We start from the raw sequence: 26,938 nt of genomic DNA on the forward strand, positions 1-26,938 counted from the left end.
TTTTCCCCATTTTACAGGTGAGGAAACAGAGGCACAGAGAGGTTAAGTGACTCGCCCAGGGTCCCTCAGAAGGCAAATGGTGGAGCTGGGATTAGAACCTAGGTCTGGTTTTGCCCCTAGGCCTGTTATATTGGAGGGCCATCTCTGTGGTTGATTTAGAACAGTTGCAGTTATTGGTTGTGATAATGTGCGATTCAGCCCTACCTTCAGGAAAGGGGCCAGGTGAGGTTGAGGAGATGACTTGAGTTCAATATACAGTTCTTTGGTGAATTCCTCTGGCTCAATTTTTGCTTCCTGAGGGAAGAAAAAGCAGACACCATCTCATTCCTAGATACAGTAGAACTCCAAAAGCACAGTTCACATCCCTCAAGGCCCAGGAAGGAAACTAGGCTTGTTAGACCCAAATCTCCAAACCATTTTATCGCAGCTGTGTCCCCAAACTGGCACAATGTGCAATGAATGTATCATCGGATGGACAGTATTACAGAAGGCAAGAAGCTTTCATTTTTATGGTATTTGTTACGTGCTTACTACGTGCCAGGCACTGTACTATGCACTGAGATAGATACAAGCTAATCAGGTTGGACAGAGTCCCTTGTCCCACATGAGACACACAGTCAATCCCCATTTTACAGATGAAATAACTGAGGCCCAATGAAGTGATTTGCCCAAGGTCACATAGCAGAAATGTAACAGAGCCGGCATGAGAACCCAGGTCCTACTGACTCCCAAGCCCGGGCTCTATCCACAAGGTCACCCTGCTTCTCTAGCCTTCATAAGCCACAACAGTTCTCCAGAGTTGAGTCTAGTTTAGAGAAGGGTCTGAAGCTCCCCTGACTTAGGCGAAAGAAAAGTGACTGAATAAAAACATTTCATCAGCCAAATTGAAGTGGTGTTTTTAGGTGGCCTGAATTGTATTTCTGTCCTTGTGAATTGGGGCCCATTCAACAAAGAGTTAACAGAACAAACTGCAATGCATTCAGCTAAAGGGAGCTCATTAAGATAGCAAAGAAGCAATTAATCAAATTCTTTGACCACTTCCATCAGTTTGAAAAGCCACCCAAATCCTATATCTGGATTCAAAAATTATTTTGTGTTTCCATCTATCCTAGACCCACCCTACCCCCTTCAACTCTCCTTGGACCTAGCTTTTCACCCTCCTCACACAAAATTATCACCAACCAACTAGGCTTGGGACAACTGATTTTTTTTTAATGCAAGATGTGAGGAAAAAACACAGAGATGAAATATTCCCTCCCCCCCCCCAAAAAAAATATATCACAGAATCCCTTGGCTTTCTTAGAGAAAAATGACCCCAATTTTCAACAGACTCTGAAAAACCAAACCCACTAATGGGGATTCATGAAATATCAATAAGTAATGACATGGGGTGTTTTGGGGAAGGGATGTTAATGTACAGATAGAAATGGCTTCATATGGGGGAAAATATGAGCACAGGTCAAAGGGTATTTTCCCAAGAAAGTTTTAAATAAACACACCTTTCCCCAATAATTAACAACTCTCAGCAAGACAAAAGAAAGTGACAATCCACCAATTCCAAAAATGCAAAAGTCAACCTGAAATTATTGGGTTCCATTCCAACATTATTTCCTATAAATCTATTGTCCAGTATTGGTTATTTTTCACTTGAGGACCATCCAGTCGGGGGAGGTGGTATGAAGGTGAGCTACTTCTCTCCTCTTCCAGCGTGACCTCTCCCTATTGCTCTCTCTCCACCCTTCACCCCACCCAAACCCCCCGCCAATGCCCAGCTTCTCAGACAGTTCCCAAGAAGTCATCGAGTTACCGAGCATCCACACATGGTCTGCTCTCTGCACGGGCACCCAGGCTCCAGAACCACCACTCACCAACAGATTCTGGACCAGATTCTTCACATTCTGACCCATTTCTGGTGACTGGACGCCACTGCAGGCCAGTTTGATTAACATGGCGAGGAAGTTCTTGCACTTCTTCACGTTCTCCAACATCTCCTAGGGATAGAAGGCAAGAAAGCCTGTGAGCTTCGGCGGCCACCCCATCCCGGTGGCCCTTGACTGAAGAGACACAGGAAGGATTTTGGCCTTACCGTGGAGAAGTCGGTCGGGGCTGCTCCGGGAATGTCAGCTTTGAGGGCGTTGGCGGCAGGCAGAGCTGAGGGGACGGGGGTCACTCCAGGAGCAGAAGATTTCAACGGAGCCACAGTACTCAGCGGGGTGACCGGGGTAACCGACACAACGCTCTTGGGGGTGGCCACGGGCTGGGGAGAAGATTGGATTCATTTTCTATAAAAACTCGTGCTTTATTCAGGAGAATTTGAGCCTTGATTCAAGAACACTGGGCTAGGAGCCTGGGGGAGACGCCTGTTTCCCGCCCTCAAGAAGACTGTGATCTTTCACATGAAGCTTGATGCGGCATTGATTTTCACTGCTGTTATAAGATTAATAAAAATATTAAGAAGAAGAATAGTGGTATTTGTTAAACACTTACTATGTGCTGAGCACTGTATTAAATGATGGGGGTACACACAGGTCAGATAGAATCCCTGTCCCACATGGGGTTCAATCTAAGTAGGCGGGAGAACAGGTACTGAATCCTCACATTTCAGATGAGGAAACCGAGGGCTGGAAGTGAGTTGCCCAAAGTCCTACAGCAGGCAAGTGGAAGAGCCAGGAATAGAACCCAGGTCTTTCCACTTTACATTAGGCCATTCCTTCAATGTGCTCAGTCCTGAACAATAACAGCCTTTCTTCCTATATTAAGCCAGGCAAAAATGTACATACAGAAAGCTTTTGGAGAACAGATAAAGGCATTTCCCAGTTCCACTGCCAGGATACTTTGTGTCCTTGGATAAAATCACATCCCTTGCCTCAGTTACCTCATTTATAAAATGGGGAAATCAGTCCTCCTCCCTTTGATTTGGACTGCGAGGATAATGTGGGATAAGAATTACTTTGTATCTACCCCAGTGCTTAGAAAATGCTCAACACATCATAAACACTTAAATATCGCAAAAGTTAGTAGTAGTAATAACACTCCCTTCTCTGCAGTCCCACATTTCCTCTTGACTTCAAGTCCTTTCCACCTGGGTGTCCTCCTGTCAATCAAGCCTAACATATCCAAAACAGAACTTATCTTCCCAAACCCTGTCCTCCCCAGACTTTCTCATCACTGTATATGGCACCACCATCCTTCCTGTCTCACAAGCCAGAAACCTTAGTGTTATCCTTGACTCCTCTTTCATTCCACCCACATATTCAATCTATCACCAAATCCTGTGGGTCCCATCTTCACAACATCACTACAATCTGCCCTTTCCTCTTCATCCAAACTGCTACCACATTAATCCAATCACTCATCCTATCCCACCTAGATTACTGCACCAGGCTCGTTGTTGACCCCCCAACCTCCTGTTCCCACTTCCCCTCTCCACTCCAGTCCTCACTTCACTCCGCTGCCCAGATCATCTTTCTACAAATCATTCAGTACTTGTCATCCCCCTTCTCAAAAATCTCCAGTGGGTGTCTATACACCTCTATATTAAACAAAAACTCCTCACCATTAGCTATAAAGCCCTCCATCTCCTTCCCCTCCTCCTACCTCACTTCTCTCCTTCTACAACCCAACGCGCATACTTTCACTCCTCTAGTGCTAACCTTCTCACTGTGCGTCCATCTCCCCTGTGTCGCCACAACCCCTGGCCTGTGTCCTCCCTCTGGCCTGGAAAGCCCTCCTCCCTCAAATCGAACAATTACTCTCTCCTCCTTCAAAGCCTGATTGAAGGCACATCACAGCCAAGAGGCCTTCCCAAACTAAGCCCCACTTTTCCTCATCTCCCACTCCCTTCTGAGTTGCCCTGTCTTGTCCCTTTCCTCTCCCCCTAATCCCAGCTCCTCAGCACTAATGTATATCTGTAATTTTATTTATTTGTATTGATGTCTGTCTCCCCCTGTCTAGACTCTGAGCTCACTGGGGGCAGGGAATGTCACTGCTTATTATTGTATAGTACTTTCCCAAGCACTCAGTAGAATGCTCTGCAAATAGTAAGTGCTTAAAAAATGAGTGAATGAATGAATCAGCCTCTTGCTGACTTCCCAGCCTCCTGCCTCTCCCCACTCCAGTCCATACTTCACTCTGCTGCGCTGATTATTTTTCTAAAAAAAAAAAAAAAATGTTCAGGATATGTTTCCCCACTCCTCAAGAAACTCCAGTGGTTGCCCATCCATCCTCCACAAACAAAAACTCCTCACCATTGGCTTTAAAGCACTTAATCACCTTGCTCCCTCCTACCTCATCTGGCTACTTTCCTAAAACCAAGCCCACACACTTTGCTCCTCTAATGCTAACCTTCTCACTGTGCCTCCAAGGCCGACCCCTCACCCATATCCTGCCTCTGGCTTGGAACGTCCTCCTCCTTCCACAAATCCGAAGACAATTATTCTCCCCCAGTTCAAAGCCTCACTGAAGGCACATCTCCTCCAAAAGAGGCCTTCCCAGACTAAGCCCTCCCCTTCCCTCTTTTCTCACTCCCTTCTGAGTCGCCCTGACTTGCTCCCTTTGTTCTTCCCCGCTTCCAGCCCCACAACACTTATGTCCAGATCTGTAATTTATTTATATTGATGTCTGTCTCCCTGCCAACGAACTGTAAGCTCATTGAGGGCAAGGAATATGTCTGTTTATTGTTGTACTGTACTCTCCCAGTGCTTAGTAAAGTGCTCTGCACATAGGCACTCAATAAATACAATTGAATGAATGCATGAATGAGGGAAGAGGAAGCAATAAAAGGTCTGTGGGACAGGGGAGGAGTGGAACAGAGGGAGGGACAGAGGCGGGGAAAGGAGGGGAGAGAGTGAGTGAGTGTTTGGGGGGGGGGGAGGGAGGAGAACAGTAATATTAATGGCATGTTAAGTGCATATTATGTTAGTATTTAATAATGTTGGTATTTTGTTAAGCGCTTACTAAGTGCCGAGCACTGTTCTAAGCGCTGGGGTAGACACAGGGGAATCAGGTTGTCCCACGTGGGGCTCACAGTCTTAATCCCCATTTTACAGATGAGGTAACAGGCACTGAGAAGTTAAGTGACTTGCCCAAAGTCACACAGCTGACAAGTGGCCGAGCTGGGATTTGAACCCATGACCTCTGACTCCAAAGCCTGTGCTCTTTCCACTGAGCCACGCTGCTTCTCAAGCACTGTACTAAGCACTGGGGTAGATGCAAGATAAAGCTTAAGTACGAGGAAAACAGGGACTGAGTCCCCAATTGGCAGATGAGGGAACTGATGCACAGAGAAGTGAAGTGACACAGCAGACAAGAATAGAGCCAGGACTAGAACCCAGGATCTCTGACTCCCAGTCCCAGGCTCTTTCCACTAGACCACACTGCTTCTCTAAAACTGAATGGCCTCCTCTCATAGGCCTGGTGTCGAAAGGAATCCAAAATGCCTGGTTTCCGAACCGGAGAAGCTTGCTCACCCGGCCGAACCTGCCGTGCTCTGCCCTTTCCTTTTCTATGTATTTGGACAGGGGGAGGGAAGGGAATAGCTGAGGATGACAAAACCAATCAATCAGGGGTATGAGTGCTTTCCAAGTGCAGACCACTGAACTAAAAGCTTGGCACCAAAAGTACAACATGACACAGTAGGGAGACATGTTCCATGCCCACAACAAGCTTACGGTCTAGAGCGGGTGATGGACAACAATAGAAATAAATGGCTAGAAGAGAAAGAACAAAACTTACTTGAACGGCAGAAGGTTTCTGAACAGCTGGTGTCTCGGCGCTTCCCAAAGGAGTTACCGTCCTGATGGGTGCTGCCACTTTCTTGATTAACTGAGTGCCAGAGTTCTTGAAGAGAAAATACAAAGACACTCCTTACTACTGCACTTTGCGCTTAAAAACCAACAGGTGAGGGAAGCACTAGTGAGATGGCCGAGTTCTCAGCAAGCTTGCTTTACATTAAAGAAAAATCATTTACTGAGCGTTTACTATGTGCAAACTACTCCACTAAGCACTTGGAGTAGAGTTCATAGCAACATTTCTTGCTTATAAAGAACCTGCAGGATAGAGGGGGAGGCAGACATATATATATATATATTTCATATATATATAAAAATATAAAGTGAGAAGTAGCATGACCTAGTGGACAGAGCATGGGTTTGGAAGTCAAAAGTACCTGGGCTCTCATCCCAGCTCTGCCACTTGCCTTCTGGGTGACCTTGGGCAAGTCACTTCACTTCTTTGGGCCTTAGTTCTCTCACCTGTACCATGTGGGACAGGGACTGTGACCAACCTGATTAGCTTGTATCTACTTCAGGGCTTAGAACAGTGCCTGGCCCATAGTAAGTGCTTAACAAATACCCCCCTGCAAAAAAAAAAATTTAAAAATTAAAAAAAAAAATGATTGGTTTGGACACAGTCTCTTTCCTACATGGGGCTTAAAGTCTTGATCCTCCATTTTGCAGACGAGGAAATTAAGGCCCAGAAAGTGAAGTGACTTTCCCAAGGACACCCAGCAAACCAGTGGGGGACTCTCAGACCTGTGCTCTTTCCACTGGGCCATGCTGCTTCTCTGGGAGGGCCACTTAATGTCTCGAGGGACTCTGACATAGTAAGCATCTTTTTCTGCACTGGTTTTAGCAGTAGCTCCTACTAAACTGCCTAACTTTAGCATCCTATGATGTCAGGGTAGTCAGTCATCCATAAATCCGGACAGACCATAGAAAGTGAGCCCTACAAATGCCTCTGGATGTAGGTTAGAGAGACTTGTCTGGGGTAGAATTTGTTGAATTCAAGGAGTTTGGGAATCTGATTTGTTCCCCTCTAAAAAGCACTTTCCACAGATTTTGACAGTGTCAACTTGACCTGTGGTTTAGGTTTTTAAACAAACTCATGAAATCAGATGTGTCAAACTGGGATATTTCTTGGTGGCTTTCACTACCCAATGTACAGCTGCCCAGAAATGGACAGGGGAAGATAGGGAGGCATCCCCTCATTCATTCCCCCATTACCTGATGTGTCTACCACACCCTGGATCTTACTACACAAGCTAGCAACAGGCCCTCTCCGAGTGTAGTACCTGGGTGACCACTTACATTCCTCTAGACTGTAAGCTCGCTGAGGGCAGGGAACATGTCTGTTATATTGTCTACTGTACTCTCCCCAAGCGCTTGGTACAATGCTCTACACACAGTAAGCGCTCAATAAACACAACTATTTGACTCTGAGCAGTTCTCTTGGGTCCTGAACAGCTGACCCACACCCACCCACTGACACAAAGTAGCCCCACTGCTCACATTGCATAGTGAATCCCAGGCTTCACCAGAATACTGACCCACAAAGCACGGGGAAGATTAGAAGTTACAGAAAAAGGCGGGAGAGGGGAGGAGACTCAGATAAAGTTTTAGCATTCCTCCGAGGAACACCCCAGGGCAGGGGGAGTGTAGAATAAGCCTTCTATTCCAAGTCAAGCACAATATCATTAGCATTATTCAAATACAATGCATCCTTTGTTCACCTCTCCCTGAGCCCCACAACATTTATCTGTAATTCAATTATTTACACTAAAGTCTGTCTCCTGACTCTGCTGCTCATCTGCTGCGTGACCTTGGTCAAGTCACTTCTCTGTGACTGAGTTACCTCAGCTGTGAAATGGGGATTGAGACTATGAGCCCCATGTGGGACAGGGACTGTGTCCAACCTGATTACCTTGTATCTACCCCAGCGCTTAGAACAGTGCTTGACACATAGTAAGGGCTTAACAAATACCATCATCATTATTAGATGATTTTTTTTTTGGAGGGCTTTGAAGATGGGGCGAACGCTAGTCTGTTGGAGGTGAAGGTGGAGGAAATTTGAGGCAGGAGGGAGAGTGTGAACAAGAAGTTGCGGTGAGGAGCAGCAGCATGGCCTAGTGGATAGAGCACAGGCCCAGGAGTCAGAAGGTCATGAGTTTTAATCCTGGTTCTGTCACTTTGTCTGCTCTGTGACCCTGGGCAAGTCAGTTCCCTTTCCTGTGCCTCAGTTACCTTATCTGTAAAATGGGATTACAACTGTGAAACCCATTTGCAGCAGGAGAGTGTGTCGAGAGCAGTGACTCAAGTTTACCACGCGGAAGAGGGCAATTGTAAACCACTTCCGTAATTTCACCCAAGAAAAAACACTATGGACCCACCACCAGAACGACTGCAGATGGAGCGGTCTGGGACAGATGTGTCCATGGAGTCACTATGAGTCAGAGACGACTCGACAGCATAAGACAAAATTGTGATTAAGAGTGTGAGCCCCATGTTGGACGGGGACTATGTCCAACCTGATTAACTTGTATCTCCCCTAGAGCTTAGAACAGCACTTGGCACATAGTAAGCGCTTAATGAGTGTCATAATTATTACTATATTATATGGGACACAGACTGTCCCCCTGATAACCTTGTATCTACCCCAGTGCTTAGAAGAGTGCTTGGCACTTAAGTGCTAACGAGTACCATAAATATTATTATATTATGTGGGACATGGACTGTGTCCCATCTGATTGCTTGGTAACTCCCCCAGCGTTTAGAACAATGACTGGCACATTTAAAAAAAAAAAAGAGAGAGACAAGAGTGGCCCCAATGAAGAGTTTGACTAGGATTGGCTCCGCAGACTGCACGGTAGCTGAGGGAGGAGGCGATCCTCACGGATCCCGCGGGTGGTGGGTGGGTTACCTGTACAGCACAGAGTCTGACCGGGGCCGTGCCCGTCGTGGCCGCCAGTCGTCCATTCAGGGGGCTTGGGGTCTCGGCGCGCGTCAGAGCTTGCTGGGTCACTAGCATCAGCTGACCATTGTTACTTCGGATCAGAACCGTTCCTGTTGGACGAGAGAACGCCGTGAGGTCTAGCCATGAGGAGAGAGAACCCAGCCTGGGCTCTGTCTCATTCCTCCATTCAGTCATGTTTATCGAGCCCTTACTGTGTGCAGAGCAATACGATAATAAGCAACCCCTTCGCATCAGATGCCTGACCCTTGGGTTCACCTGCCACTCGTTGCTGTCAATCTTATTTATTGAGCGCTTATCGCATGCAGAGTGCTGTATTGAGTGCTTGGGAGAATACAATTATAACCAGTTGGTAGACACATTCCCTGCCCACCTCGATCTTACAGCCTAGAGGGGGTGGCCGTTCACTTGGGGTCACTGCAACACCACAACAACTACCTAAGTTTATGCAGGAAGAGAGTGTTACGTAAATGCCAGGAAGCTAAACTGGGACACTCAAGTGGGTCAAGAAAGACTACAAAAATCTGGTTACCGATTCGTGTTTCTCAACACTTACCCTGCCAGAACGAAAAGTCACTTGAGTCAATGTAGCGTATTTGGGGAATTGTCAAAATCTCCACCCTTGTCAAGGCAAGAGAAAGACATTTTATGACCCCTGGAAACTTTGTTCATTTTTAAGCAACGTGGCCTAAAGGAAACAGCACAGGCCTCTATTTGGATGTTCCACTGATACTTCAAACTGTCCAAAACAGAACTCTTCATTTTCCCACCCAAACACTGTCTTCCCCAACAGTCTCTCTCAGACTCAGGCTGTGGGCTTGTAATAATAATAATAATGGTATTTGTTAAGCGCTTACTATGTGCCAAGCACTGTTCTAAGAGCTGGGGTAGATACAAGGTAATCAGGTTGTCCTGCGTGGGGCTCACAGTCTTTATCTCCATTTTACAGAAGAGAGAACTGAGGCACAGAAGTAAAGTGACCGGCTCAAAGTCACACCGCTGATAAGTGGTGGAGATGGGATTAGAACCCATGACCTCTGACTCCCAAGCCTGGGTTCTTTCCACGAAGCCACGCTAGATAGACAACACTAATAGCATCCCAATCTTACAAACACATAACCTTGGCACTATCCTTGACTAATCCCTCTCATTCAAACCACATGTTCCATCTGTCACCAGATCCTGTTGGTTTCTACCTTCACAACAACTCTACAATCTCCCCTTTCCTTTCCATCCAAACTGCTGCTACACTGATCCAAGCACTTTCCCATCCTGCCTCGACTGCTGCATCACCACATCACTGACTACCCCGCCTCCTGTCTCTCCTCACTCCAGTCCATACTTCACACAGCTGCCTGGGTCATTTTTCTTAAAAAAACAAAAGCAAACAAAAAAAACCCCACATTCAGTCCACAAATCACCACTTTTCAAGAACCCATCCATCTCAGCATATAAAAACACCCCACCAATGGCTTTAAAGCACTCAATCAGCTTGCCTCCTCCTAACTTATCTTGCTGATTTCCTACTACAACCCAGCCTGCACACTTCCCTCCTACGATGCCAATCTGCTTTGATCTCCATCTCATCTATCTCCTCATTGACTCCATGCCCACATCCTCCCTCTGGCCTGGAACTCCCACTCCTTCATATAAGGAAGCGAGCAACCCTCTTCCCACCTTCAAAGCCATTCTTAGAAACCATCTCCTATAAGAGGCCTTTCCCGATTAAGTCCTCATTCCCATATCCACACTCCTGCACAGACCGCCTAGGCACTTGGAAATGAAGCCTTGAAGCATTCCCACCCAGAGCTGCACAGCACTTATGTACAGATCTGTAATTCGCTCATTTGAATCCCCATCTCCTACTCTAGGTTGTGAGCTCCTTGAGGGCAGGGATCATGTCTACCAACCCTGGTATTTTACCCTCCCAGGTGCCCTAGTAAGCGCTCAAATGCCACTGATACAACAGTTGGTAGACCCATTCCCTAACCACCAGGAGCTTGAAGTCGAGAGGAGACAGACTAAGATGAATTACAGTTATGTACATAAGTGCTGGGGTAGGTGGGAACGGGGTTGAATCCAACAGGGGTGAGAAGGGAGGAGAGAGTTAATAAGAGATCATTTTCCCTGTTCGCCCCCCCATCACGGGAAGATTTTTTTTTACATTTTCCAATGCAGTGCCAGGCACTGTTCTAAGCACTGGAGGTAGATACAAGCTTATCGGGTGGGACCAAGTGCACGGGGAGGTGATGTGGTGTGGTGTAGGGGGAGAACTGCAGCCCCAGAGGTCAAAGGTCCCGGGTTCTAATCCTGGCTCTGCCACCTGATACTCTGTGGCCTTGGGCAAGCTATTTTACCTCCCCCAACTCATCTTCCCCAGCTGTAAAATGGGGATAATAATACCTGAAGAAGACCTCACGGGGTGTTGCAAGGAGTAAATAAAAATAACTAATGTAAGGGGCTTTGGCAATAAGTAGAAACCCAGTGTTTGGCAAAGTGCTTGTCGCAGTAAGCGCTTAACAAATACCATAAAACAAAATAAATATGTCCCACATGTGGCTCAGTCTTAATCTCCATTTTACAGATGAGTTTTAGAACCCAACTCCTTTTGACTCCCAAGCCAGTGCTCTTTTCCCCAAAGCCACACTGCTTCTCTAACCCACCTAAAGTTTTCTCTCCTTGCCTACGATTCTCTTTTCTCCCCTTCCCTTCCCTCCAAGCTCATTTCTTCCCCCGAGGAAGAGGCTAACACTTCCCACGCTCAAGAGAGACCTGGGCAGTGTTTGTCTTCCCAGACTCCTGCAGGGCACAAACAGAACTCTCTGTTCTGCCCGGTCCTAAATCCCGAAAGATCTCAACTGCTTATTCGTTGGTGCCTCAACTCCATACGGCCAGAAGAAAAAGCTCCTGAGCATTCCCAACTTCTGGGTTACCCGGAGGGAGGGTGCCCTTCCCTGGGGACGCTTCTGCCTTCTGCTGATAAAGACCGGCGGGGAGGAGGAAGGGGTGGGAAAGCAAATTCCACCATCTCAGTTGTTGGTTCAAAGTGGCACGATCACACACACCACTCGATACATGTGCAGGCGTGGGCTCATTAAACAGTCACAGTGAAGCGGCATGGCAGAGTGGCTACAGCACAGGCCCGGGAGTCAGAAGGTCATGGGTTCTAATCCCGGATCCGCCACTCGTTTGCTGTGTGGTCTTGAGCAAGTCACTTCACTGGACCCCAGTTCCCTCATCTGTAAAATGGGGATTAAGACCGTGAGCCCCATGAGGGACAGGGTCTGTGTCCAATCCAATTTGCTTGCATCCACCCCAGTGCTCACTGTGCACCAGCCACTGTAATAAGCACTGGGGTGGTAATAATAATAATAATTGTGGTAGCTGTTAAGCGCTTAATGTGTGCCCACCACTGTATTAAGTGCTGGGATGGATACACGCAAATCCAGTAAGACACAGACTCCCAGGCCCTTGTTCTATCCACTACACCATGCTGCTTCCCACAAGATAACTAGTCTTCTCGTCTAGAGCTGTTCAGTATTGCCACTGCCCCACCCTTTCATACTACTATTAATGATGTTTGTTAAGTGCTGACTCTCTGCCAAGCATTGGGGTAGATACAAGCTAACCAGGACTCACAGGGAGCGTCCATTCCCCACAATACCTGTGTGCCCAGTATAACACGTGATGACACTTGTGCCTTTTTCAATGACTTGGCGCAAAGTTTAAGTCAATCAATCAGAGGTATCTGTTGAAGGCTTTCTGTTTGCAGAGCACGGTACTAAGCTCTTGGGAGAGTACAATACCATAGAGTTGGGGCACACATTCCCTGCTCACAAGGGGCTTATTAGTTTGGCAGGGGAGACAAATAATTATAGATATGGACATAAATGCTGGGGGATGAACCTCAAAGGCCTAACAGGTACAGATCCAAGGGCCGAGGCGATGCAGAAAGGAGAGGGAGAAGGGGAAATGAGGATTTAGTTGGGGAAGACCTCTTGGAGATGTGCTTTTATTAAGGCTTTGAAGGTGGGGAGAGTGGTGGTCTGTTGGATATGAAGCCCGAGGGAATTTCAGGCCAGAGGGAAGACACAGGGGAGTGGTTGGTGGACAGATAGAGGAGATCCAGGAACAGTGAGTAGCAAAGTACTCACAACAGTGAGTAGTTGGAGGAGCAAAGTGCAAGGGCTGGGTTGTAACAGGAGATGGACAAGGTAAGGTAAGAGGGGGCGAGCTGATTGAATACTCTAAAATCACCGGTAAGAAAGTAATGAAAGTTCTTTTCTTTCACTCCTGTGACCTGCTGAGCTCAGATGGGCTCTCTGGAACATTCAGAGTCCCCCCAATTTCCTGAGTGGAGGAGGGCTAACAATAACAAGCTTCTTTTGCTTTCCAAGCCTAATTCCTTTTCCCCTGTACAACCTTTGCACCCTTTGGCCTACTAGGACGACGTCAGACTAATCTTAAGAGCCCAAAGAAGACCTATTCTGGGGTACCTGTCAGACTGTCACTCCCACCCCCAGCCCCATTCTCTGTGCCCCAAGCCTGCAACCTTGGCATCCTCCTTAACTCATCCATCTCAGTCAACCCACCACCAGCTCAGTCCGTCACCAAGTACTGTCGGTCCTCCTTCCTGCCTCTAGAATCCACCCTTCTCCAAACTGCTACCCCGCTGAACCAAGCTCTCATCTCCTGCCCTGACTTACGGACCTTCCCCGCTTCCCGTCTCTCCCGACTCGAGTCCACACCTCACTCTGCTGCCCAAATCATCATCCTAGTAGAAGCCCATTCGGTCGCCATCTCCCTGCTCTTCAGGAACCTCCAAGGGTTGGCTCTACACCTATGCATTGATCCATCTCCTTGCCATTGGCTTTCTCCCTCTTACCTTACCTTGCCAGTCTACTACGACCCAGCTTGTGTACTTTGCTCCCCTAACACCAACCTATTCAATTTCAATCTCACCTGTCTCCCCACCAACCCTATGCTCACGTCCTTCCTCTGGCCTAGAACTTCCAGACCACCTCTCCCCCACACATTCAAAGCCCTACTAAAAATCACATCTCCTCTCAGACCACTTGCCCTCCTTTTTCTAATATCTTTGCACCTGGATCTTAAGCACTTGAAACTCACCTCACCCCTAGCCACACAGAGCACTCAAGTATCAATCCTTACCCTGTCTCATTCCTCTACCAGCAGTTTATTCTATCTTCCGCTCTAGACTGCAAGCTTCTTATGGACAGGGAATCTACCTACCAACTCTTTCTTTCGTAATCAGTGGCATATTTTGATTGCTATGTGCGGCGCATTGTACTAAGGGTTTGGGAGAGCACAACACGACAAAATTAGCAGACTTGGTCCCCGCCCAAACGAGAAGCAGCATGGCCTAGTGGACAGAGCACGGGTTACGGAGTCAGAAGGACCTGGGTTCTAATCCTGGCTGTCACTTGGCTGTTGTGTGACCTTGGGCAAGTCACTTTACTTCTCTGGGCCTCAGTTATCTCATCTGTAAAATGGGGAGTAAGACTGAGACCCATCTGGGACGCGGACTGAGTCCAACCCAATTATCTTGTATCTACCCCAGTGCTTAGTACAGTGCCTGGCTCATAGTAATACCATTATTATTATTAACAACAAGCTTTCTTAAGAGCCTAGTACAATGCTTGGCACATGTTAAGCCTTCAGAGTCATTGCTTGAGAGACCAGATGAGACAGACTGCACAGAAAGGACCAGGGACTCCTGATGGGCAGGGCACTGAATGGCCCAAGGCCTCATGTGACCCTTTCTCAGGCAGGGAACTGAGGCATGGAGCAGAGGTCAAAGCAACTGAGCGCCGGAGCTGGTAGCCACAGGCCACCAGAACCAATTAGAGGGACGTGTCACCTCACTAGACCAAAAGTACTGTCATGAGTCCAGCTTCTGCTTGACCAATCAAGTTTGAGTGCTCAGCTTGTAGAGGGCATTAAACTAAGCCCTTGGGAGGGTATGACATAATGGAATTGGTAGGTACGTTCCCTGCCCACAAGGAGTTTATAATCTAGAGGAGAGGAAGCCGACCTGCAAATCGTGGCCTTGAGAATACAACGCAAGGGTCATTCTGGGACCCACGATCCAGAAGTATTCCAGACATAGCTTCCCCTTTTCAAAGTCTGTCTGCATGCTCTTTGGTTAAAAAGAGTCCTAACATGTCAAGGGATGAGTAGAAGCTTATTCCATGCAATTAAAATCAGCCAGTGATATTTATGGAGCATTTACTGGGCGCAGAGCACCATACTACATGCTTGGAAGAGTACAGTACAACAAAGTTGGTAGACATGTTCCCCGCCCACGAACTTAAGTTTAAAGCAGACAGACATCAATATGACTATATAATTTACATATATAACTAAGTGCTGTGGGGCCAAGGGTGGGGTGAATATCCAGTGCCTAAAGAAGAGAGATCTAAGTGCAAAATGATGATGATACTTGTTAAGCACTTGCTAAATGACAAGCACTGGGCTAAGCCATGGGCTCGAAATAATATAGTCAGGACAAAGTCCCTGTCCCACGTAGGGTTCACCGTGCAAGACCAAGATCATAGATGCTTTTGGATAACGAAGATGAACAAGGTAAGATTCTTGGAAGTTTGGGGGTTAGTGGGTGGTAGTGGCTTCCCATAACAGAATAGGGGTCGTGAGGGGTCTCCGCACTGTCCCCAGGTGCAGCCGGGCCCTGTCGAGGGAGGCCAGCCTGACCCCCAGGATCCATAAGGACCATTGGGTCAGACGGTCCTTTCTGAGAAGTGGCAGACAATCGTTAATGAGCCGCAGCAGGCGGGGTCCAGAGCGGCCTCACCAGTGACTGACTGAGGAGCCCGAAGCCGAGTGCTGACAAGAGTTGACTCTTTTTGGAACGGGCCTCTCCTCTCCTTCGGATAGTCGAGTAGCCTCTGCGGACCAGTTCCTGCCCGGTCAAGCCAGAAAAGAACCCCAGAGCGATGTTGTCAACGTGACAGACACGTTTCACCCCCTCCAGGAGGCCCCTCAGGTCTCCCTCTGCACAAAGCGTGGAAAGACGGCCCACACTAACAGCCACCCGGCAGGCAAAGGCACTTTTCTCTTATTCCCCAGGTAGGAAGCATCATGCCTCCAAAGTCTTTGCACGGATCCACAGACCTACATCGACAGAGCACTTAGGGTGTCCGGAAAGAACCGGCATGAGACGATGCTCCCGTGTCCACGGCTCATCCTGAATCTGCCTTTCCCGGTGCCCAGGTTCCCCACTTTGACGGTGAGTCCGGCCCCAGGAGCACAGAGGTTAGTAGAGTGCTCTGCACACAGTAAGCGCTCAAGAAATACGACTGAATAAGTGATATCACCGGGAGGGGCTGGTCTCCTGATCACAAAACAGTTTGCCCACAAACTGCAGCAGAGCACCTGGAATCCCCCAGTGGCCTGAAAGCAGGAGCTCTTCCCAAAATCCATTTTATTCCCGGGGGCCCAGGGAGAAGAGTGACACTTAATTCTGCCAGTAAGCCTAATAAAAGAAACTGCCACCCTTCCGTAAAAGCTAAACGTACCCGTCGTCCTACCGAAACCTCCCTAGCTACTTGGACAAATCAGTTCTGCACGCACCATCAACTGATCGTTCGTTTGGAGAGGGTCCGGAACGTGCTACCGCCAAGAAAAGTTTTCTTCCCCCGCGGCTAACTCGGGGCCCACTGGAATCAAGTCTCCAGGGACCATCACTAGCGCTTCTTCACGTTGCCAAGTTGCATGGGGCCACTCCCTTCTGTGTCATCCTTGAGCTTGGATTTGTCCCCTTCTTCAGCACCACTGCACTGATCTCCGTAGCTGTAACTTATTTATTTATTCCTATTACAGTCTCCCCACCCGCCCAGACTGTCAGCTGATTGTGGGCTAGGGATGTGGCTACCTACTGTTTTACTGAATTCTCCCAAGCGCTTAGTACGGTGCTCTGCATACAGGGAGCGCTCAGTACAGTCGATTGATGGACTGATAGCGAACTTGACCGACTACCGGCGGACCCCCGACGGGCCTGGTTGGGCCGGTCCATTGCCCCCCACCGCACCAGCAGGTGCCCACCCCAGGTTTTCCCAGGGGCTGAGACAGATCTGTGTGGGCAAGCAGCATGGCACAGTGGCTAGAGCACGGGCCTGGGAGTCAGAAAATCATGGGTTTATTCATTCATTCATATTTACTGAGTGCAAAGCACTGTACTAAGCGCTTGGAAAGTACAATTTGGCAACAGAGACGATGCCTACCCAACAACGGGCTCACAGTTTAACTCCGGCTCTGCAAAATGTCTGTTGTCTGGCCCTGGGCAAGTCACTTCACTTCTCTGTGCTTCAGTTCCATCATCTGTCAAATGGGGATTAAAACTGAGCCCCAGATGGGACAGGGACTTTGTCCAACCTGATTTGCTTGTGTCCACCCCAGCGCTTAGTTCAGTGCCTGGCACACTAAGTGCTTAACAAATACCACAATTATTATTATTATTATTAAGGTCCACGGGGGCAAGGACCGGCATGGGTGGCTTTCCCTGAGTCACTCGGGGGCGGAATCCACCTCCCTTTGCAAGAAGCTGACAGTGCTGAACCTCAAGCCCAGAGTGCGCTTTAAAAATAATAATAGCATTGGTTAAGTGCTCACTATGTGCCAGGGGCTGTACTAAGCCCTGGAGTGGATCTAAATTAAAAAAAACCTGTAAGCCCCACGTGGGACAACCTGATCACCTTGTATCCCCTCCCAGCGCTTAGAAGAGTGCTTGGCACATATTAAGAGCTTAAATTCCACCATTCTTATCATCTAAGGAAATCGGGTGGGGCCCAGTCCCTGTCCCACGTGGGGCTCGGCGACTCCGCCCTCGTTTTCCGGAGGAGGGAACTAATAATAATAATAATGTTGGTATTTGTTCAGCGCTTACTATGCGCAGAGCACCGTTCTAAGCGCTGGGAAGGTGATAGAAGGTCCCTCGTGGAACTGAGGCCCAGGGAAGTGACTTGGCCAAGGTCACCCAGCAGGGAAGAGGCGGCGGTGGGATCAGAACCCAGGACCTGGGCCTGCCAGGCCGGGGCCCCAGCCACCGGGCCATGAGTTTTAGAGGGCAGGGCAGGGCCGTACCTGGGGGGATGTGGAAGTTGGCCGGCAGCTGGATGGTGGTGGTGGAGGTGGTGGTGGAGGTGATGGAGGAGGTGATGGTGGTGGGCAGGGCCCGGCCGGCCGCCGCGGGGGTGCGGAGGGTCCCGTTGGCCGGGCTGCTGCTGCTGCTGCTGCTGCTGCTCATGGGGGCCGGATCATCCCCCGCTGCATCGCGGGCTCGGCTGGCCAGGGGGCAGGGGGCAGGCCCAGGGGGCAAGGGGCACGACCAGGGGCAGGCCTAGGGAGCAAGGGGCAGGACCAGGAGGAGGCCCAGGGAGCAAGAGGCAGGTCCAGGGGGCAAGGGGCAGGACCAGGAGGAGGTCCAGGGGGCAAGGGGCAGGTCCAGGGGGCAAGGGGCAGGACCAGGAGGAGGCCCAGGGGGCAAGGGGCAGGCCTAGGAGGGCAAGGGACAGGCCTAGGAGGGCAAGGGGCAGGACCAGGAGGAGGCCCAGGGGGCGAGGGGCAGGCCTAGGAGGGCAAGGGGCAGGACCAGAGGAGCAAGGGGCAGGAGTAGGGGGCAAAGGGCAGGCTTAGGGGCAAGGCCTAGGGGGCAAAGGGCAGGACCAGGGGCCAAAAGGTAACTCAAGAACCGGTTCTGCTGCGGGGCTGCACCAGACTGCAGGTCATAGGGGGCCGATCGCCCCCCGCTGCATCGCCGGCTGGGCAGGGGGCAGGGGGCAAGACCAGAGGGCAAAGAGCAGGCGGCAGCTCAAGGGGCGGCTCCGCCGCGGGGCTGCACGAGGTTGCTGCTGCTGCTGCTGCTCAGAGGAGGCAGATCGTCCCCCGCTGCACGGCCGGCTGGGCAGGGGGCAGGAGCAGGGGGCAATTCAAGGAGCGGCTCTGCTGCGGGGCTGCACGAGGTCGTTGCTGCTGCTGCTGCTGCTGGCTCCCGGCCGGGACCGCATGCTCCCCGCACCCGCACGTGGGAGGCTGCTGCTGCTGCTGCTGTTGCTCCTGCTGCCCTGGGCAGGACCCGGGCAACGGGGGGTGGCTCCGGCGGGGTGGGCGGCGAGGCTCACCCACGTGCCCGCTCCGCCTGCGGTGCTGTGCGGTGCGCTGCGGTGCAGCGCGCTCGGCTCCGGGCCCGGCCGGTCCTTGCAGGGCGGCGCGCATGCGCGGCTGGGCGGGCAGGAGGAGAGGGCGGGGGGGGAGGGGACCTGTTTATAGGAGGCACGCGGAGCCCGCGCATGCGCAGCCCGCGCCACCGCCCCCCCCACCCCTCCGGGCTTTCCCCGGACCTCGGGGCCCCGCGATTGGCCGAGAGGAGCCGCGGGGGGCGTGACGTCATCGGGGCCCTGACGTCAGCGGGGCCCTGGAGGCACGTGCGGGGGGGCGGGGCTTCCAGGGCCAGGCGGGTCTCCCCGGCCCCGCCCCCTCATTCAGTCACTCGTTCATTCATTCATTCAGATTTATTGAGCGCCTCCTCTGCGCCAAGCACTGTACTAAGCGCCTGGGAAAGGACAAGGCAGCCGCAAATCCTTGCTTGCAACGGGCTCATAGTCTAGGCTGCAAACAGCACCACCTGGTCCCAGTCGATCAATCAATCATTCAATCATATTTATTGAGCCCATACTGTGTGCAGAGCACTATACTAAGCGCTTGGGAAAGGACAAGGCAGCAACAGATAGAGACAATACTTGCATGCAACGAGCTCACAGTCTAGAGACTGGGCTCATCTCACTGGGCTGCAAACATCACCACCTGGTCCCAGTCAATCAATCGATCATTCGATCATATTTATTGAGCCCTTACTGTGTGCAGAGCACTGTACTAAGCGCTTGGGAAAGGACAAGGCAGCAACAGAGACAATCCTTGCATGCAACAGGCTTGCAGTCTAGAGATCGGGCTTATCTCACTGGGCTGCAAACATCACCACTGGTCCCAGTCAATCAATCAATCAATCATTCGATCATATTTATTGAGCCCTTACTGTGTGCAGAGCACTGTACTAAGCGCTTGGGAAAGGACAAGGCAGCAACAGAGACAATCCTTGCATGCAACAGGCTTGCAGTCTAGAGATCGGGCTTATCTCACTGGGCTGCAAACATCACCACCTGGTCCCAGTCAATCAATCAATCAATCATTCGATCATATTTATTGAGCCCTTACTGTGTGCAGAGCACTGTACTAAGCGCTTGGGAAAGGACAAGGCAGCAACAAGTAGAGACAATCCTTGCATGCAACGAGCTCACAGTCTAGGAATTGGGCTAATCTCACTGGGCTGCAACCACTACCACCTGGTCCCAGTCAATCAATCAATCAAACATTCATTCAATCATATTTATTGTGCACTTACTGTTCATTCAAGTATTTATTAAGCCCTCACTGTGTGCAGAGCACTGTACTAAGCACTTGGGAAAGGACAAGGCAGCAACAGATAGAGACAATCCTTGCTTGCAACAGGCTCGCAGTCTGGGAATTGGGCTAATCTCACTGGGCTACAACCACTACCACCTGGTCCCAGTGAATCAATCAATCATTCAAACATTCATTCAGTCTTATTTATTGTGCACTTACTGTTCATTCAATCGTATTTATTGAGCACTTACTGTTCATTCAGTCATATTTATTGAGCCCTCACTGTGTGCAGAGCACTGTACTAAGATCTTGGGAAAGGACAAGTCAGCAACAAATAGAGACAATCCTTGCATGCAAGGGGCTCGTAGTCTAGAGATTGGGCTAATGTCATTGGGCTGCAAACATCACCACCTGGTCCCAGTCAATCAATCAATCGATCGATCATTCAATCGTATTTATTGAGCCCTTACTGTGTGCAGAGCACTGTACTAAGCGCTTGGGAAAGGACAAGGCAGCAACAAACAGAGACAATCCTTGCATGCAACGACCTTGCAGAATAGGAATTGGGCTACTCTCACTGGGCTGCAACCACTACTACCTGGTCCCAGTCAATCAATCAATCAATCAATCATTCATTCAATTGTATTTATTGAGCATTCTGGTGTGCAGAGCACTGAACTATGCACTTGGGAAAGGACAACTCAGTAACAAATAGACACAATCCTTGCAAGCAACGGGCTCGCAGTCTAGGAATTGGGCTAATCTCATGGGGCTGCAACCACCACCACCTGGTCCCAGTCATTCATTCAATCAATCATTCAATCAATCAATCAATCATTCAATCATATTTATTGAGCACTTACTGTTCATTCAATCGTATTTATTGGGCACTTACTATGTGCAGAGCACCATACTAAGCACTTGGCAAAGGACAAGTCAGCAACAAATAGAGGCAATCCCTGCCCGCAATGGGCTCGCAGTCTAGAAATTGGGCTAATCTCATTGGGCTGCAAATGCCGCCCCCTGGTCCCAGTCAATCAATCAGTCAATCATTCATTCAATCATACTTATTGAGCCCTTACTGCATGCAGAGCACTGTACTAAGCGCTTGAGAAAGTACAATTCAGCAACAGAGACAAACTCTGCCCACAATGGACTCACAGTGTAGAAACTGGGCTATAGTTGGTCTACCTGGTCCCAGTCAATCAATCAATCAATCAATCAATCATTCAGTCGCATTTATTGAGTGCTTACCATGTGCAGACCACTGTACTAAGATCCTGGGAAAGGACAATACAACAATAAACAGATACTTCCCCTGCTTATAACTGTATTTATTGAGCACTTACTGTGTGCAGAGCACTGTACTAAGCGCTTGGGAAAGGATGATAGAACAATAAATAGACACTTTCCCTGCTCACAACCATATTTATTGAGAGCTTACCGTGTGCAGTGGGCTGAACTAAGCGTTTGGGAGAGTACAGTATGACAGAGTTGGTAGATACCTTTCCTGCTCCTTCCCTTTTTTTTCTTTTCCCTAGGTCATATACTTCCAAATTTCAATTCGGAGCTTTACACGTGCATTCATTCAATCGTATTTATTGAGCGCTTACTGTGTGCAGAGCACTGTACTAAGCGCTTGAGAAACTACAATGCCCCAATAAACAGTGACATTTCCTGCCCGCACGATTGCACCATCATATTTATTGAGCGTTTTCCTTGTGCAGCACGCTGAACTAAGTGTTTGGGAAAGTATTATATAACAGAGTTGGTAGATATGTTCCCTGCTCGTTCCCCGATTTTTTTTCTTTTCCCCAGGTCATATGATTCTTGAGAGTCGGAGATCATAGGTTCGAATCCCGGCTTTGCCACTTGGCAGCTGTGTGACTGTGGGCAAGTCACTTAACTTCTCTGGGCTTCAGTGACCTCATCTGTGAAATGAGGATTGACTGTGAGGACAACCTAATTACCCTGTATCTACCCCAGGGCTTAGAACAGTGCTCTGCACATAGTATCTACCCCAGGGTTTAGAAAAGTGCTCTGCACACAATAAGCGCTTAACAAATACCAACATTATTATTATTATCGTCTCCTCTACCTGTCATTTATTTTAATGCCTGTCTCCCCCGACTCCAGATTGTAAACTCCCTGAGGGCAAGAACAATGCCTGTTTACTCAAACTGTATTCTCCCAATCGCTTAGTATGGTGCTCTGCCCAGAGAAAGCATTCAAGAGATACTGTTGCTTGATTAGCACTTATAACTCTATTTTACACCTCGTTAGCACTCATAGAACACTTTAACATAACACAACAGCGTGGCTCAGTGGAAAAGAGCCTGGGCTTCGGAGTCAGAGGTCATGAGTTCGACTCCCGACTCTGCCACTTGTCAGCTGTGTGACCGGGGGCAGGTCACTTAACTTCTCTGTGCCTCAGTTTCCTCATCTGTAAATTGGGGATTAACTGTGAGCCTCTCGTGGGACAACCTGATTACCCTGTATCTACCCCAGCGCTTAGAACAGTGCTCTGCACATAGTAAGCACTTAACAAATACCAACATTATTATTCCCTGCCCACAGCGAGCTCACAGTCTAGGAGTCTAGGAAACCAGAAGAATCTAGGAGACTAGACTCTAGTCTAGATTCTAGAGTCTAGAAATATATATCCACATATATATATATATGATATATCATATATGAATATCATATCAGATATATCATATCATATATCATATCATATATATGTTATATGCAACAGAGAAGCAGCGTGTCTCAGTTGCAAGAGCCCTGGCTTGGGAGTCAGAGGTCATGGGTTCAAATCCCGGCTCCGCCATTTGTCTGCTGTGTGACCTTGGGCGAGTCACTTCACTTTTCTGGGCCTCAGTTCCCTCATCTGTAAAAATGGGTGTTCAAAAACGTGAGCCCTACGTGGGACAATCTGATTACCCTGCATCTACCCCAGCGCTTAGAACAGTGCTCGGCACATAGTAAGCACTTAACAAATATCATAATTGTTAATTATTATATGTGGATATATGCATTATGTCCATTCATTTAGTTGTATTTATTGAGCACTTACTGTGTGCAGAGCACTGTACTAAGCACTTGGGAGAGTGCAATATAACAGTAAACAGACATATTCATTCATTCAATAGTATTTATTGAGTGCCTACTATGTACAGAGCACTGTACTAAGCGCTTGGAATGTACAAATCGGCAACAGATACAATCCCTGCCCATTGACGGGCTTACATTCCCTGCCTACACCTATTTTACAGTCTTTGGGGGGAGGGAGGGGAGACAGATATTATGTAAATAAATAAACTAGAGATACGGACATAAGTGCTGTGGGGTTGGGAGACGGGAAGGGGGAGCAAGTCCCCCTCTGCCACTTGTCAGCTGTGTGACTGTGGGCAAGTCACTTCACTTCTCTGTGCCTCAGTTACCTCATCTGTAAAATGGGGATTAACTGTGAGCCTCTCGTGGGACAACCTGATTACCTTGTATCTACCCCAGCGCTTAGAACAGTGCTCTGCACATAGTAAGCGCTTAACAGATACCAACATTAATTAATTAATTAAGTCAGGGTTATGTAGAAGGGAATGGGAGAAGAGCAAAGGAGGGCTTAGTCTGGGAAGGCCTCCTGGAGGAGATGTGTCTTCAATAAGGCTGTGAAGTAGGGAAGGGTAATAGTATGTGGGCTAGGAGTTGGGATGTGGGCTAGGAGTCGGGTGCGAGATAAGAAGAGATGGAGGGTTGGTGAGAAGGTTAGCACTAGAGAAGAAAAGTGTGCAGGCTGGGTTGTAGTAGGAGAGTAGGAGGGGGCAAAGTGATGGAGGACTTTAAAGTCTATGGTGAGGCGTTTTTGTTTGAGGTGGAGGTGGATGGGCAACCACTGGAGTTTTCTGAGGAGTGGGGTGACGTGTCCTGAACGTTTTTGTGGAAAAATGACCCAGGCAGCAAAGTGAAGTAGGGACTGGAGTGGGGAGAGGCAGGAGGCTGGGAGGTCAGCAAGGAGGCTGATGCAGTAATCCAGGCAGGAGAGGATGAGTGATTATATTAATAATAATAATGGTGGGTTTTGTTAAATGCTTACTACGTGCAAAGCACTGTTCTAAGCGCTGGGGGGTATACAAGGTGATCAGGTTGTCCCATGTGGGGCTCACAGTTTTAATCCCTATTTTACAGATGAGGGAACTGAGGCACTGAGAAGGTAAGTGACTTGTCCAAAGTCACACAGCTGGCAAACACCGGAATTCGAACCCATGACCTACGACTCCCAAGCCCGGGCTCTTTACACTGAGCCACGCTGCTTGTGTCCCTCCCCCTGCTGAATGTGGTAGCCTTTACCTCATCTGTAAAATGGGGATTAAATGTCTGTTCGCCTTCCTACTTAAATGTGAGCCTTATATGGACAGGGACTGTGTCCATTCTGTATAGCTTGCATCTATCCCAGGGCTCAGTACAGTGTATGACACATAGTAAGCGCTTACAATTGCCAAATGCCAGAGGAGCAGCACAGTCTAGTGGAAAGAGCCCAAGCCTTTGGAGTCAGAGGACTTGGGTTCTAATCCAGCCTCTGCTACTTGTCTGCTGGGAGACCTTGGGCAAGTCACTTCACTTCTCTGTGCCTCAGTTTCCTCATCTGTAAATGGGGTTTAAGTTTGTGAGCCCCAATTGGGACAGGGACTGCATCCAACCTATCTCGCATCTTTTCCCTCAGTGCTTAATAATAATGTTGGTATTTGTTAGGCGCTTACTATGTGCAGAGCACTGTTCTAAGCGCTGGGGGAGATACAGGGTGATCAGGTTGTCCCACGTGGGGCTCACAGTTTTAATCACCATTTTACAGATGAGGGAACTGAGGCACAGAGAAGGCAAGTGACTTGCCCACGGACACACAGCTGACAAGTGACGGAGCCGGGATTCGAATCCATGACCTCTGAATGCAGTGCTTGGCATATAGTAAGCATTTAACAAGTGCCATAATTAACAAATACCATAATTAAGAGAAGCAGCATGGTCTAGTGGAAAGAGCTGGGGCCTGGGAGTCAGAGGATCTGGATTCTAATCCCAGCTCTGCCACTCTCTCTCCCGATTAGACTGTGAGCCCATCAAACGGCGGGGACTGTCTCTATCTGTTGCCAACTTGTTCATCCCAAGCGCTTAGTACAGTGCTCTGCACATAGTAAGCGCTCAATAAATACTATTGAATGAATGAATGAATGAACTTAATAATAATAATGTTGGTATTTGTTAAGCGCTTACTATGTGCAGAGCACTGTTCTAAGCGCTGGGGTAGACACAGGGGAATCAGGTTGTCCCACGTGGGGCTCACAGTCTTAATCCCCATTTTACAGATGAGGTAACTGAGGCCCAGAGAAGTTAAGTGACTTGCCCACAGTCACACAGCTGACAAGTGGCCGAGCTGGGATTCGAACCCATGACCTCTGACTCCAAAGCCTGTGCTCTTTCCACTGAGCCACTTGCCTGCTGGGATTAGACCTTGAACCAGTCACTTTGCTTTTCGGTGCCTCGGTCGCCTCATCTTCAAAATGGGGATTAAGACTATAAACCCCAAGTGTGACATCGACTGTGTCCAACCTGACTGGTACAATGCCCAGCACAGAGTAAGCGCTTAACGAAACCATTATTAAAAAATCTGACATTACACAACTGTGTATACGCACACACAACCAGTTTTTCCTGACTGCATCGTACTCTGTCCAGATAGTCTTAACTTTAAATTAATAATAATGTTGGTATTTGGTAAGTGCTTACTATGTGCAGAGCACTGTTCTAAGCGCTGGGGTAGACACAGGGGAATCAGGTTATCCCACGTGGGGCTCACAGTCTTCATCCCCATTTTACAGATGAGGTAACTGAGGCACAGAGAAGTTAAGTGACTTGTCCACAGTCACCCAGCTACTAACTGGCAGAGCCGGAATTCGAACCCATGATCTTTGACTCCAAAGCCCGTGCTCTTCCCACTGAGCCATGCTGCTTCTCTAAAATTATATATCATATATCATATCTTATATATCATATATTTTATATGTGATATATATAATTATATATCTTATATATCTAAATTATATATCGTATCTTTTTATTATATACTATAAATTATTTCTATGAATGTCTGTTTTCCCTCTAGACTGTAAAGTCCATGTGGGCAGGGTACTTGCTGGTTTCAAGTGCTTAGTACAGTGCTCTGCACTCAGTAAGCGCTCCATAAATATGATTGAATGAACCCTGTTGCATTCTCCCAAGCACAGTATAGTTCTCTGCAAATACTACACGCTCAATAAATACCCTTGATAATTGATTGACTTCCATGATGAGGAGAATATTCCCTAATTCTGCAGTAGCATTTTAGCCAAAACATATAGTGAAAGCACTCATTCTGGTATACCGCAATTCTTTTTGCTGAATTGGGACAACCTGATTACCTTGTATCTACTAACTACCCCAGCGCTTAGAACAGTGCTGTGCACATAGTAAGCGCTTAACAAATACCAACATTATTATTATTATTATATTTATTTCAAGATAAGACCATGTTGTTATTAGGCAGTCTCTTCCCTGCTGTTTTCCTTCACAAATTTTACAGAGCAGACCACCTTTTCTTACCCTTTACATGATCCAAGTGAGCAGTGTGTTCCTTAAAACCAATCCCTGTTTGGGACAGAGATTGGGTCTGATCTGATTGTACTGAATCTACAACAATTTGGCACATGGCAACGTTTTAACAAACGTC

At 48.5% G+C, this 26,938-nt stretch overlaps 1 protein-coding gene across 2 annotated transcripts in view; it reads right to left on the reverse strand.

The window, feature by feature from the left end:
• TAF4B (TATA-box binding protein associated factor 4b) overlaps positions 1-18,076 on the reverse strand; it is a 70,570-nt gene extending 52,494 nt beyond the window's left edge. For both annotated transcript variants that reach the window (XM_029069950.2, XM_029069951.2), the window contains exons 1-6: positions 17,866-18,076; positions 8,695-8,837; positions 5,734-5,838; positions 2,087-2,257; positions 1,869-1,991; positions 205-294 (exon numbers count right to left, since the gene is read on the reverse strand). In XM_029069950.2, the coding sequence (XP_028925783.1) occupies positions 205-294; positions 1,869-1,991; positions 2,087-2,257; positions 5,734-5,838; positions 8,695-8,837; positions 17,866-18,028 (795 nt within the window). In that variant the 5' untranslated portion in view covers positions 18,029-18,076. The remainder of the gene's footprint in view (positions 1-204; positions 295-1,868; positions 1,992-2,086; positions 2,258-5,733; positions 5,839-8,694; positions 8,838-17,865) is intronic.
• Between the last annotated feature and the right edge of the window lie 8,862 nt (positions 18,077-26,938).

Source organism: Ornithorhynchus anatinus, chromosome 7, assembly GCF_004115215.2.
Source record: "Ornithorhynchus anatinus isolate Pmale09 chromosome 7, mOrnAna1.pri.v4, whole genome shotgun sequence".
In the NCBI taxonomy this organism is placed as follows: Eukaryota; Metazoa; Chordata; class Mammalia; order Monotremata; family Ornithorhynchidae; genus Ornithorhynchus; species Ornithorhynchus anatinus.